The sequence below is a fragment of the Strix aluco genome, chromosome 9, assembly GCF_031877795.1.
Source record: "Strix aluco isolate bStrAlu1 chromosome 9, bStrAlu1.hap1, whole genome shotgun sequence".
NCBI classification, from domain to species: domain Eukaryota; kingdom Metazoa; phylum Chordata; class Aves; order Strigiformes; family Strigidae; genus Strix; species Strix aluco.
Genome location: NC_133939.1, coordinates 14,213,381 through 14,226,559, shown reverse-complemented (window position 1 = coordinate 14,226,559; position 13,179 = coordinate 14,213,381). Strand labels below are relative to the sequence as shown.

At 41.6% G+C, this 13,179-nt stretch overlaps 1 protein-coding gene across 4 annotated transcripts in view; it reads left to right on the top strand.

Moving 5' to 3' along the window:
- The window catches only part of TFDP2 (transcription factor Dp-2), a 63,746-nt gene that overhangs the window by 23,852 nt on the left and 26,715 nt on the right, over positions 1-13,179 (top strand). For 3 of the 4 annotated variants that reach the window (XM_074833795.1, XM_074833794.1, XM_074833796.1), the window contains 2 exons: positions 8,677-8,780; positions 12,513-12,634. In XM_074833795.1, coding sequence (XP_074689896.1) covers positions 8,677-8,780; positions 12,513-12,634 — 226 coding nt within the window. Of the gene's footprint in view, positions 1-8,676; positions 8,781-12,127; positions 12,368-12,512; positions 12,635-13,179 lie in introns of those variants that run through there. The other variant, XM_074833797.1, reaches the window with a different exon arrangement.

Genomic DNA, 13,179 nt, shown 5'->3' with positions numbered 1-13,179 from the left:
AGATGTAAAAGATTTCTGCTTGATCTGTGCAGTTCTGCAGAAGGAGCAGAGGGGAGGCGGCTGGGGCAGAGGAGGCATGGCTGCCCACCGGGAGGGCAGACCGGGACCCTCCAGCTGCCCGTCGCTACAGCTCCTGCTCCGGCAAAGCGCCTGTCCCGAGCTCAGCCCCGCGCCGCCTGCCGCCGGGCCGCTCCGTGTCTGCCTTGCTCCCACGACACGCTGACCTGTCTTGCCTGGAGGCTCTGTAGCCTCAGCAAAATCTTCTTCAAACTCCTTCGATTTCCAGGCGCTGCTGCCGTGGCCGTACTGCAGCGTGGGACTGGCGGGATTAAAACTGCCTGTTTAAATTTAGGAATCTCGGCGCGAATGACGCTGTTAGAGCCGCACGCGTGGGAAGGGAGAGGCCGTGGGGCGAGCGTACCCCGCCGGTGCAGCGCCCCGCCTCGCTCGGCGCGCGATTGCTCCCGCCTGGCCCCGCCGCGCGCTGCCGCCGGTGACAAAGGCGCCGCGGCCCGGCGGAGCGGAGCGGCCCGGCCGCCCCCCGCCGCGCTCGGGCTTGGCTGGTTCAAACTCAACACGGGGGCACTTCGCGGCGGGCGGCCTTGCAGGGGCGAGGCAGTGCCGCCGCCTGAGGAGGGGAGGGAAGCGCAGAAGCTCCTGACAGAACCCGGGTGGCAGGAGCGAAGAGTTCTTACAGCGCTCCGGGGAACATGCACTTAAAATGCCTGCACTGTGTGTGGTAGGGCAGAGGGGTGTGCTGCCAGCAGGGGAACCTCGACAGCCTGGAGAAACTCATCGCGGGGGGCACGGGCCCTGCACCAGTACAGGCTCTGGGGCTCTGCAGAAAGGGACCTGGGGGTGCTGGTGGGGAGTGAGTTGACCATGAGCCAGCAGCCGGCCCTTGCCACCAGGAAGGCTAATGGTGTCCCGGGCTGCATGCGGAGGAGTGTTGACAGCAGGTTGAGGGAGGTGACCCTTCACCTCCACTCAGCACTGGTGAGGCCGCTCCTGGACTACTGGGCCCAGTTACGGGGCTCCCCAGTGAAAGAGAGACACAGACATAGTGGAGAAAGTCTAGCCAAGGGCCATTAAGATCATGAAGGGACTGGAACATCTCTCATATGAGGAAAGGCTGAGAGAGCAGGGCCCGTAATCTAGAGAAGGCTCAGGGCGGAACTTACCAATGTATATAGACACCTGAAGGGAGGGTGCACAGAGGATGGAGCCACAGTCTTTTCAGTGCTGCCCAGTGACAGGACCAGAGGCCATAGGCACAGACTGACACACAGGAAGTTTTCTCTGAACATCAGGAAACGTTTTTTTTTACTGTGAAGGTGACTGAGCACTGGCACAAGTTGCCCAGAGAGGTTGTGGAGTCTCCATCCTTGGAGATACTCAGAAGCCATCTGGACATAGTCCTGGGCAGCCTGCTCTGGCTGGCCCTGCTTTAGCAGGGGGGTGGGACAAGATGACCTCCAGAGGTCCCTCCTGACTGTTCTGTGATTCTGACTGCAGATTCTTGTAACTTCGCTTGTTAAGTACATATTTTACCAAGAATAGTTGGTTTAAGGTTGGGCAGGGGGGTTTAGATATGAGTTAATGTTTTCAGAAACTTGAGAAGTTGGGGTTTGAGCAAAATTATCACAGTTAAAGCAAAACCAGCAGCAAAATCAGTAGAAATTTTCAGGAAGGCTTGTTTTGGGGAAAAAAAATTCTTACCAGGCTTTGAGCCAGAAAACTCCCAATGAGAATTAATTTCCAAAAAAACCAAGATGTCTCCTGGAACAAGGTTGTTTCATTCAAAGCTCATAGCTGCTGGTAGGAATGAAGAGGTAATATACATCTGATGTAAGTGGAAAAAACTCTAGTAAGGATTAACTTGTATTTGATAGGTTGCATTTGTAATTATACTATTTCCAAGGTCTTGTTTTGGCATGCTTTTAGCTTATTTTAAAAGTACTTGATGTACATGACCTGCAAGTAAGGGATATTCCCAAAAGTAAATCAGATCAGTTAAATACACAGAGAAGTCACCTGGAGCACAAGCTTAATTTCCAATAGATAATGACCTGAAAATTTAAAGAACTCTAAATTTGTAAGTGCCTGTAAAAAAAATTATGAAAGTTACTGAAACCATATTTTGTTATCTTATATGGGGCATCCTCTTGCACATAAAAAATGAATTTATTTCACAGGTTAACTGTTCTGTTTGCCTCCTAAACAAAATCTATTGGCTGACCCAGTGTGTCTGTATCCGAGTGAAGACACTGGGCACTGATCCACTTTTGTCTATGAACAGTGAGTTGACAGTTACTAGTTTAATAATAAAGTGTGGAAGAAAGAAGCGATGGTTTTCAGCTGGTTGACTATGAGTGAATATTTGATTCTCAAAATGTATAATGTAGACTAACACAATAGTTTTAGTGAATCGGACTGTCCTTAGTTAATACTTTTTTGTTACTATAGTCTTAAATTCTGTGAATTTACATGATATTCTCTGTTTATTGCTGTGGAGGGAAAAGGAAGTCCGGCTCTAGACTACCAGTCTTGCAACAGGCTCCGTGGGGGATGATCCCTAATCAGATCAAATTGCAGTTCAGATTGCTTTAGGTGGAAATCTTCACTTTTAATACACAGTGAACTTTGTTTCAATATGTCTTTTTTTATGCAGTACCTAATTTTTACGAACTCCTGATAGGGCTGACATTTTAGAAACGTCTCAAGGCACAGGAGTGCCATATGCCTATGCTACTGTAATGGAAGCAGTTAAGGCAAGTGTCTCTTTTTTTTCTTTTTTTAAATTATTTACCATTTTCTGCCTTTCCTTGTGATGTAATCTTTTGCTTGCTTTGATAGACATCTTCTCTGGCAAGAGAAGATGCCAGTTAAGCTGGCTCTGGTCACCTCACAGCTGCTTTTAAACATTTTCCTTTGCTTAGTGCCAGCATAGCTGTGTTAGGTGGCTGAGCAGTTCACTGCACCTGGGAACAGATTCAGCCAAAAAATACCCATTGTTCCCCCTTGCCAAAGGAAAAGGCGGCAGGTTTACTGCATAGCCATAACAGTGGCTGTGCTGGCTTGTGGGCAGGAATGAGCATTGGTTATGAGGCCTGCATAAAAAAACTTTAATGGCAGCATGCTGAGTATCTGACCAGGTCCTTAGGGGGTTCCAGCTCAAGGCCTGAAGAATGTTGGGAGTTCATTGTGTGCTTGAAGAAATCTGCTAAAATGATCAGGACAACAGAGTTGGTTATCAGTAGGCCTACACTTGTTACTTTGAGATTCATACAGCTGTTAACTCCTGTAAATTTGTCTTAAATTGAACAGTAAAAGACTGAAAATGTACTGGTCAGTGTAAGGCTGAAGTACACTGAAATGCTGTGTGCCCCATTTTGGTTTTTATTTTCTACAGATCTCTTTGATTTCATTATTTCTAGATACGTATGTGCTTCTACAGACTATGGAATTTTTAAAGTTAGGTTTATAGTCTATTAAGTTTGTGCAATAAATAAATGAAGAAATGTACCAAGAAAATATATGCATACTAATAGCATTTAATAATTCAGTTTTTCTATATGCTTTTATAATACTGTATCCTGGTCTTGGAGATCAGTTTATGTTTTAGTGCAACAGAGGACCCTGAGGACACGTCACTTATGTTATTGCAACATATCCTAATGGACTTCTGGTATTTCACAACTGAACTGGGTTTTTTTGCCATTACCGTCAAGTCATAGGTTGTATTATTTAAAATGACTGTTCATTGATACACTTTAAAAAATGTGGATGTTTGTTTCAGAGCTCTGAATATGAAATCGAAACTACCAGCAATTCTCTGGTGTTTTGTCTAAAAATTCAAAGACTTTTTTTGTTATGTACGCATTGTGTGTGACGCCAGCTGGTAGGTCTGTGCTTCCCATCAGCTACGGTTTTCTTCAAACTGGCTGTGACAGATTCTATAGATTCTCCAGTTGACATTGTTTCTGATTATCTTTAACTAAGCTGCAGACCTAACAGATTCAGTTATACAGGAAAAAAATCACTACAACCTCTTTAGCTTCGTATTTGTATAGGGGTCCATATTTGTGTGAAGTTAAGCTGTTTAGGATGCCACATAACAATTTAAAGTCTTGTGGGATGGTTAGTTATTGTGTGCATGTGAGCATACGTGTACATAAACATGAGTAACTTCATTTTGTGACTGCTTGAAGCTGAAGATCATTTAAATTGAGTTTTTCTTTGTGCGTGCAAGTAAAAACATTTTGCAAATGCCAGGAAGAATAATAGTTATGTAGTGATAATGTTTTTCTAAACATGGAAGAACAGTAACACTGGTTTTTCTCCATGAGAAACAACCATACTGGTGACTGAGGGATGGAAGAATAATTTCTGTAGAAGCAAGGTGCTTTTGTTCTAAGAGAAACATATGTCCACTGGCAGATTGTTATTTTGAACGTGCATCAGTGATGAGCATGCTCAGTTTGTGATAGTTTTATATATATTGCCGTTAAAGCCTCTCTGTGAGAGTTTTAAGTGGGTTTCTTTCCCATGTGCTCGGTTTTCCATAGGTAGAATGGGAATAATAATGACACTGACCTTTGTGCTTTGAAAGTACTGCCAAGAAACATTATATAAGAATTGAGTATTATTATACAAATCATTCTAGTTTGATCCATCTCTGCTGACCTCTTTCATCCATGCAGTAAGATTACCGTGACTAGGAGGCTGATGGGTCTCATTGTGTTCAGCTTATCACTGTACGCACTGCTGTTTTTCAGTGGAACATAAATCAGGGTAATCTTTTTTTGTCCCCAAATGATGGGCGTTGCTAAGACTTGGCATTTATTTGGAATTTGATAGTGTTTAAAGCCTTTGCAATTGCTGTGTGATCAAGTATATATAATTAGTTTGGTGATATTTTTGCTTTAAGTTGAATACAGAAATCTATTGAATGTTTTTAGATGATCTACAAACAGTGTGACATCTACTTCCTCCTACTTTTTCTATGCTGTTTTATAAATAAGACTTGGAAAAGATTGTTCCTGTTGATGCTTCCTGTTTTATGATACTACCTTGCCTTCAAAACTTAAGAAATTACCAGCTCTTCAGCAAACAGAGGTGCACTAACCTTGAAAATTTGGTGTAAAATACAGCTAGTCATCTTAGCAAGCAAGTTCCTGCTCTATGAGCTGGTGTTGGCAGTTTCCAGTTTGTGGTGATGTTTTTATTGGGCTGGGACTGGTCCTGGCCAGCTCCAGGTCCTTCAGTAGCAGCTCTGTCCCATGGATCTGGGCTGCCACTGGATGAGGGCCGTGGGTGGGATGGGATGCTCTTGGAAGTTGGATTTCTCTTTGTTTAGAGAAGAGTAGTGATGCTGGTGATACTGACTGGAAAATCTGTCTCTTCAGGTTGGGGTGCTGATGTGATCTGTTTGGGAATGCATTAACTTTTTGCAGCAACTAACTGAACCAACTATCATGTTTGCTGTGAAAAGAGATGGGAAGGTGGTGTTTCCACCATTAAATTTGGAGCAGTTGAGGTCACATGAGTATCTGGACTATGACACTATTTTGGAAAAGAAGAAAACAGGAGGGAGGGCGTATTTTATTTGTAAGTGGTAAAACTTTTTGTTTACTATTTTTTTCAACTGCTGACAGAATGACTTTTTTTTGTGAAAAATTTGGTTGCTCTTCTGTCTATGGTGGATGAGAGAGACCTCACTCATAAAAAGAAACAGGTCCCTTTCCATCCTATCTGTGTTTAAAAGTCTACATATTCATATATTTATATTTACTTATAAAGAAACTTAAAAGGAAGGACAAGGGCAGGGAGACATTTCTTTGAAAACTCGATTAACTCTCAAGATCATTTTGACACTGCTGCTGCCAAACAGGGCAGTTTTTGTAGAGGGATTAGAAGATGAAGATCTTACTCTGACGATAACTCTAGCCAGAAAGACTTTTAAACATATGGCATATGTAAGTGACTGTCCTTTTGAAATCAAGATCAAGTAATTTGAACAACCTTTCTACTTACTAATGTTACCCTAATGGTGACCATATACGTTTATCCAGGTAGCCTTGTAAATGAAGGAATGGTGCAGCAGTAGCCAGGGCTGTGGCAGTAAATCTGGTGGTTGTGTGTGGCTTTGGCCATGGGTATTGTATTTTTAAACTACAGCGTTCAGAGAGTCTGCATGTGTGTGCGAGGGGGGGTCTATACATATGTTAAAAACTATTGCCAGTGCAAATAGATCACAATCTACATGCGGCATGTTGAGAAAGAAACCAGCCGTGTGTGCAGCGACTGATGTGGGACAGCAGGCAGACGTGTTCATCTGGCTGTACACCAGCAGTGCTAACTGTACCCTACAGTAAGTCTGACATGGCTCAATCTGACATTGTGAAACATGATGTTACAGTGCCTCTTGCAGGCCAGGCAGTGTCGCTGGAGACGACTGTGATGTGTCCTGGTGGTGAGAGAACTGTAAGCCAGATGCTGACATTTCAGAATTTTACCGCACTTTGCCATGTGACCTTATGTTGTGGGCACCAGAGAAAGTAATTTATTTCTTTTCCCTGGTAAGAAAAGGTACAAGGAGAAGTAGCATGAGAACTGATATTGGAGAAAAAGGGGTCAAAAATTTCAGCTGCAGCAGCAAAGAGGAAAATTTCTACAGCAGTCCTGGGAAGTGACAGGCACATCACTGATGACAACAGCCTGTAATGAGAGGAGACTAGGTTTTGATGAGAATATGCTAGCACAGTTTAGCAAATCCTGGGCAAAATCCTGCAGCAAAAGTAAAACTGACAAGTAACTGGCCAGTTTAGAGAACTATTTTGAGCTCAAAATGGGAACACAGTGTATGTAAATCATGAATTACTGTTGTCTTGTGCACTCAGGCACTACCTCACAAAAGGTGTTTCATAATAGAGCAAGGATTTACTGTGGGGGTGGGGTTGCAAGTGTGTGGGTTTTGTAACGTGAGTTAGGTGACTGAATAAATTATTCAATTTATTGAATAGAGAAGAAGCAAGCTTCTTCTGAAGATGTTCTCAGATACAGATCTGCCTTTTGGAAGATTAAGTAATAGAGTTACTCCAGATGCCAAAGGAATTTACACAGAACATTTGAACATCCTTGTCTCAAATTGTAAATATTTCTCATACCTCTCATTTTTTATAAAAGTGAGACTTTGTGTATGTCTACATCTTTTCTACTTCTGCACTGTAGCTACAGAATATCCTTTTTCAAGTATTTTCTCTCAGTTGTGTGGCTTCTGCTTTGTATTACAGAGAAGTTACACTGTTAAATTTATGATTTTCCAGCTACCTACTGGCAGAACACAGGTGTACTAAAAAAAATTTTTTTAAAAAGACCATGTTTGAGGACCAAGAGAGAAGAGGAAAGTGGGCAGTGGAGTAGAGCAGGTTATATGAGAAGAGACCAGGGAACAGAGATGTCAAACACCACTGAGTCAGCTTGGGACCATCTGAGCTAAGCTGAATGTTGACCAGTTCCTGTGGGAGGAGGGCAGGGCAGGGCGTTGGTGAGGGCTGGTGTCTGCGCTGTTCTTAAGGAACCTGTCACCTTGGGTGCCTTTAGTTTCTGTCTGAGAAATACCAGAGAGTGTAAGTAGCTCTTCAGGATCCAGTCCTTGTCCTTATGGCTCGTGAACCTAGGTAGACCCAAGCTGAGTCTGGATTATGAGGCAGTGGCAGCTCTTCCTTGTATTTGATTCTGCCTCCAGATCCACTGCTGTCATTCCCCATTTTGAATAAGGCTGTGTGTAAGAATGGGGGGAGGTATGTGATCGATCGATTCCCAGCTCTCTTGCTTTGGAACTGTCAGAGACAGGAGCTGCTGCTGCCACAATGTCAATAGATAAATAAGTGTGTTCACCACTTTGGGTGGCTTGTGTACAACAGTTTGAACACTCATGAGCTAATGGTAGTGCTGCATGACAGTTTTGATTCAGACATTAAGTCTGAATAATCAAGATTACAGATATGATTTGGATTAGAGGAGGAGCAGCGGCACTTGCGAGGCTCTCAGCATAGAGCTGCGCTTCCTTGTGTGAAGGCAGGATGAGTTAGATCTGTAAGCAGTCCAGGAGCACAAAGATGATAAACGTCTTGGGATGAGAACATGCTGCGTTAGAGATGGCATGGTTGGCTGGACATCCAGCTGCCTGCTCTGTTACTTTAGGTAGGTTGTAAAGGCATCATTTACTCCATCTGTATAGTGATTGACAGGCTGTGATAGGCTCACTTCACTGATGTTTACAGAATACTTTATAGTAAGATAAGGAATGGTTAAGGCTGTGAAGATACATGGATACATATTTTGTATGCTGTCTTACATTAATTTTAACTTCTAATGCTGAGGTATGTCAGGCTGTGTGCTCTTTGTCTTAGGCAAGAAGAAATTGTTTCTGGAAATAAAATACTAAAACATAATTTTAAAGGTAAAATAGTGAAAGTGTAGTTCTGTGAGGTGTCCTTGTGACATCTGCTAAACTGTCTGGAGGCTGTTATGTGAGGGTGTGTTTGCAGCATACGAGACAAAAAGCTAACCTGATTCCAGAACATTAAAGTGATATGAGATTTTGCCAAAGTGTTATTCAGAGGTTACTAAGGAAGTAATTTAAAACTCTCTTTTTACTGCTCTCTTTAGGTAATATTTCAATAATCACATTACCAGTTTCCAGCACCAACTCTCCAACTAAGATTTTGCCAAAAACCTTAGGACCAATCAATGTGAATGTTGGACCCCAAATGGTAAGTTATGCAACTCTGGTAATGCCAACTTGTGTAACTAGCAGTGTGACTTCCTGTTGATGTAATATGGAAACATGAAAAACAAAGATGTGAACAGTGCTAGGAACTTGCTGCTTCCTGCCTCAGTGGCAGAGGCTGCTGAAGTGCCCCACCTGGGTGGAAGGGTGATGACGTGCGGGTAAGCAAGCTTGGCACGCCAGAACTGCCTCTCCCAGCAATGATCTTGTATGTGACCTTGGGGATATCTGTCTTCCTGCCTTTGAACAGAAATTGAAACACCTTTACCAGTTGACATTTTAACTATTACTCAAAAGCATATTAACAAAAAAAATATGTTAAGAATGTTATTGATACTCTGAATATCTTGAGTGATGTTCTCACCAGTAAATCTTCAGCATTGCCAAGGACAAATGTCTTGGATGTGTCACTAGAGATTTAACTTGTTGAAACTACTCTTCTTAAAACTGTCTTTTCCTGTCAATGATAACTGTGTATGAGTGTATATTGCTGTTTCAGGGATTTTGGATCCGGCTTTGAGACAAATTTTTGGTTTTCTGGTGGCCAAAGAACTAAATGGGCAATGCAGTGAACTGTTTCTGGTAATCTGATGCCGACTTGCCAAGCACTTAGCCTGAGTACAAGAATCATTCAATGAGTTTTATAAATAATCGTGGTGGGTCTTTTTCACATCAGCAGTTACTGCTGTTCTTCAGTGGCTTTCATCCCAGTTGGACAGATGGGCACAGGCATTACAGCCACCCCCCGAGCTGCATTCTCCATGGGTAGAGCTCTCCAGCTGACGTCCTGGCCACAGGCTGTCTACCAGAGAAGTGTTCCTCCGGGCATCAGTGCTGATGCACGCATCACTAGAGCATGTGCCCCGAGGCATTTCACTCAAATAGTTCAAAAGATGCATTTTGTGAGTGCAATAAATAATAGCCAAGAACAGGGGAGAGCAGTCAGTTAATGCAGTTCCTACTCTTACAAGTGACTTCTCAAGGCCCTGCTTTTGGTTTAAGTGAACCCTAGTTACAGTTTAGGTTCTATAGCAGGTAGAAGTTGCAAAAGCTACTGCATGCTGAGACACATATTTTATTTTATTTTTTATTTTTACCCTTATTTTTAAATTATTTAATTTTAAAAATTCTTTTATTCTGCTGCTTTGCAAGGATAGATCTATATTTAGAAAACATTTTCTTATTAAATAGCCATTAACGCAGGCCTCCTAAGACATCCAGTGTATGGTTGTGTTGCGTCCCAGACCATTTAAAAGAGAGTGCTCGCAAGTTCTTAACAGTGGGAATGTTGGCACTCCTTCGGCATCTCACCTGTGTTAGGAACATCCTGCTGCCACGAGGGGTTTTTGGCTTTATTTAATCACTGTGGCTGCTCCAAGTCCTTCAAAGCAGCAGACAGCCCCCAGGATCAGTGGAGTGGGCTGTTGGCTGAACGGTGACAAGGGGCCTGAATCCCTTGGGGTATGGCTGTGCAAACAAAGAAGTCGGCACAATTGCAGTCTGGATTCTTGTGTATGGGTGTTTGTTGCAGTTTCTTTAGATTCAGTCTGTAGGCATAAATTTAACAGCATAAGTATTATTGATAAAATGTTAGTGCTTAATTACAGGGATTTAACACATCCTATGGATGCTCTATTTGCTAAATTAGGGTGAGGTTTTCTTTTTCTGTTTCATGCTATGCACTGGATTTATGTGATTACTTCAGGCACACTGGAAAAATGTTTGCTGTTAAGAGAAGATGGAATTAGTCCTCTAAAAATACTCAGTGTAGTGTTTTTTGTGAAAGCAAACATTCAGTAGTAAATTTAAACGGGACGCTGAAATAACACTGATTTGCATACCAGTGACAGCTGTGTCCCTGCGTCCAAGAACTCGCCGCTTTAGCAGTCGGTGGATTTTGTGGCTGGGCAAGGCCAGTTTGCGGGTGCTCGGCACAGCGGCCTGGCTGCTGTCCCCTCCACCAGGTGGCATCGAGGGACAGAGAGAGACCGGACCGTCGGGCGCGGAAATATCCCAGCGTGATTTTGCCGCCTCGCTTTAGTATAGCGGTTGTCACAAGAAAATGATGAGGAGATTGGGTATAAAATACTCCTTTATGACACATTTGAGCTGTGATTTACACGACATCAGGAGAGCCATGCGAAACCTAAGAGAGGGCGGAATGTGGTGAAATTTCAGTATGCAAAATATTTAAAATCTTTTCTCCCTGGCATGTGTCTGCTGTATGCTGGCAGAACCATATGCTTACTGCAAATAAGCGCTATTTATAGTGTTGCAAGAAATTAATATTAAAAGTTACTGGATTGGATTGATGTTTAATTGAAATACTGCATTACTGAGTCTCACTTACATACTGGTGTTACACCAGTGCTGAAACTAAGGAAGCTTTTAAAACTTAATCATTCTATCACAAAACATTTTTGACTTGAAGCCAGTGTAGCAGTAAGTTGATAAAAGTTGATATCTTTACTGTGCCTGCATGCAGTGTGTAAAGCAGCCAGCCGGGGATCTTTTGTTCTCCAGTATCAACCAGTAAATATCTTAACTTGTAGCTGTGTTTTAATTTTTCTAAATTTCTGTTTTCACTTGTTTCTGTCAAGCTATCCACTTGCAAAGATAAATAAGATATACTTATGTCTTTAAGATAAAAAATACATACATGTAATCACAGTGTGGTGTCAGGAGAGATGTGACATAATGCTCAGTGAGCTGAGGAAATGGGAAACTCTTCAGATACCATTTTTTCTATTTGTTTAAACAATATTGATGGATACCAAACAAACTATCTGGCATATACTTACACAGGTGTTGGGTAAGTTAAGTAGTAAAAGAAAGTACAAAGTTTAATATGTCATTAACAAATAAAGTAAAATAAAGTTTAAAAAAGCAAAATAAGGTATATGAGTAAAAAACATTGTCCAAGCAGCTTTGGCATGAATCTTACCATACTGGAATAAAAATAATTTAACGTGTTTTGTTTTAAAGATTAACTAATTAATACAGTTTCATTTTTAAATACTATCTAAATTCTTCTGGTGACCGGCTTTAAAGAATGAACTTAGATGTGATTTAAAAGCTGAGACCAGGTGTCTTAGTGTTAACAACCACTGTAGATACAATTTCATTAGGTTTGAATAAATGTAAATTCTATCTATACTGTGCAGACTTTACATTTAATTCCATAGGTACAGTGTTGTATTATTAGCTTGCTGGAATGCCTTGAGATGTTGTGAGTGCTAGAAACTGCAGGGAATAATTTGTCTGCAGCTCAGATTGTCTTTGGTACCAAAGACAGGCAATTGGAAGAGACAGATCCATTGGAAAGGAGGCTTTATTGATTACACTGATCAAGAAGTTGCCTAGATGTAGCCTTGAAGAAACAACTAGATGTATGTAGGTACAGATCCTGTCTGCCATACCTAGTAATTATTTCTGTTTGTATAGGTCTTGTCCATATGAATAATACAGTAATATGGTACAATTAGTAGAAAACAGCACTGTAATTACTTTGATGTGTGAAGATCTTCTGATGACATCTCTTCTGTATATTTTGACTGCAGCTTGCATCTGGTACAGAATTGTTAGTTTTTTCTTAGTACCATGCTTATTATGAATTTTGGGTGGTAATATCTGCTTTTTCAAGAGATGTGTTTTTTATTTGTGGTAATCACTCTTTTCTTAAGAGCGCTGTGTTTTTTATTTCCAAATTTCATAGATCATAAGCACATCACAAAGACTGACCAATTCAGGGAGTGTTCTGATTGGGAGTGCATATAACCCAGCTCCAACAATGGTCACACAGACACACATAACAGAAGCTTCTGGCTGGGTCCCAGGGTAAGATTTTTGTTTTATTTAAAGATGTTTGAGGATCTGTTCTGATTCCTTCCTTTATTTATACTGCTGTATCTATATGTTGGCTTACAGCTTCTAGTTCTTGCATAACTAAAAGGAGTATACTCTTCAACCTGTTGTGCACTTCTGATGTCTGAAGCATGTAAATGTAGACATACAAACACTGGTCACTTCACTGCCTGTTTTAATTTTGGTTTATGGCAGTGTCTGATTCTTTGTGAAAATGGAGAGTCACAAATTCGTGAGTTCTGTTAAAAGAAGCCTTTATTTTTTTCATAAGTTCATGGTATATCCAAGTAGCTTTGCTGTTGAGTGTATCAGCAGGAGCCAACAGGGGGAGAGACTGTCAAAAACACTTCAAGAGACATTTAAGAATAAAGCTCTAATGGAAAATTTTTAACACCAATATTGTATTTTTATTACTATTTTACAGTAGCAACAAGTTTTCGTGGGGCTCTGAGGTACTCCAGAGTAACACAATTATCTCTTCTAAGGAAATCTGGTCTTTACAGTGTTTCACGATTATT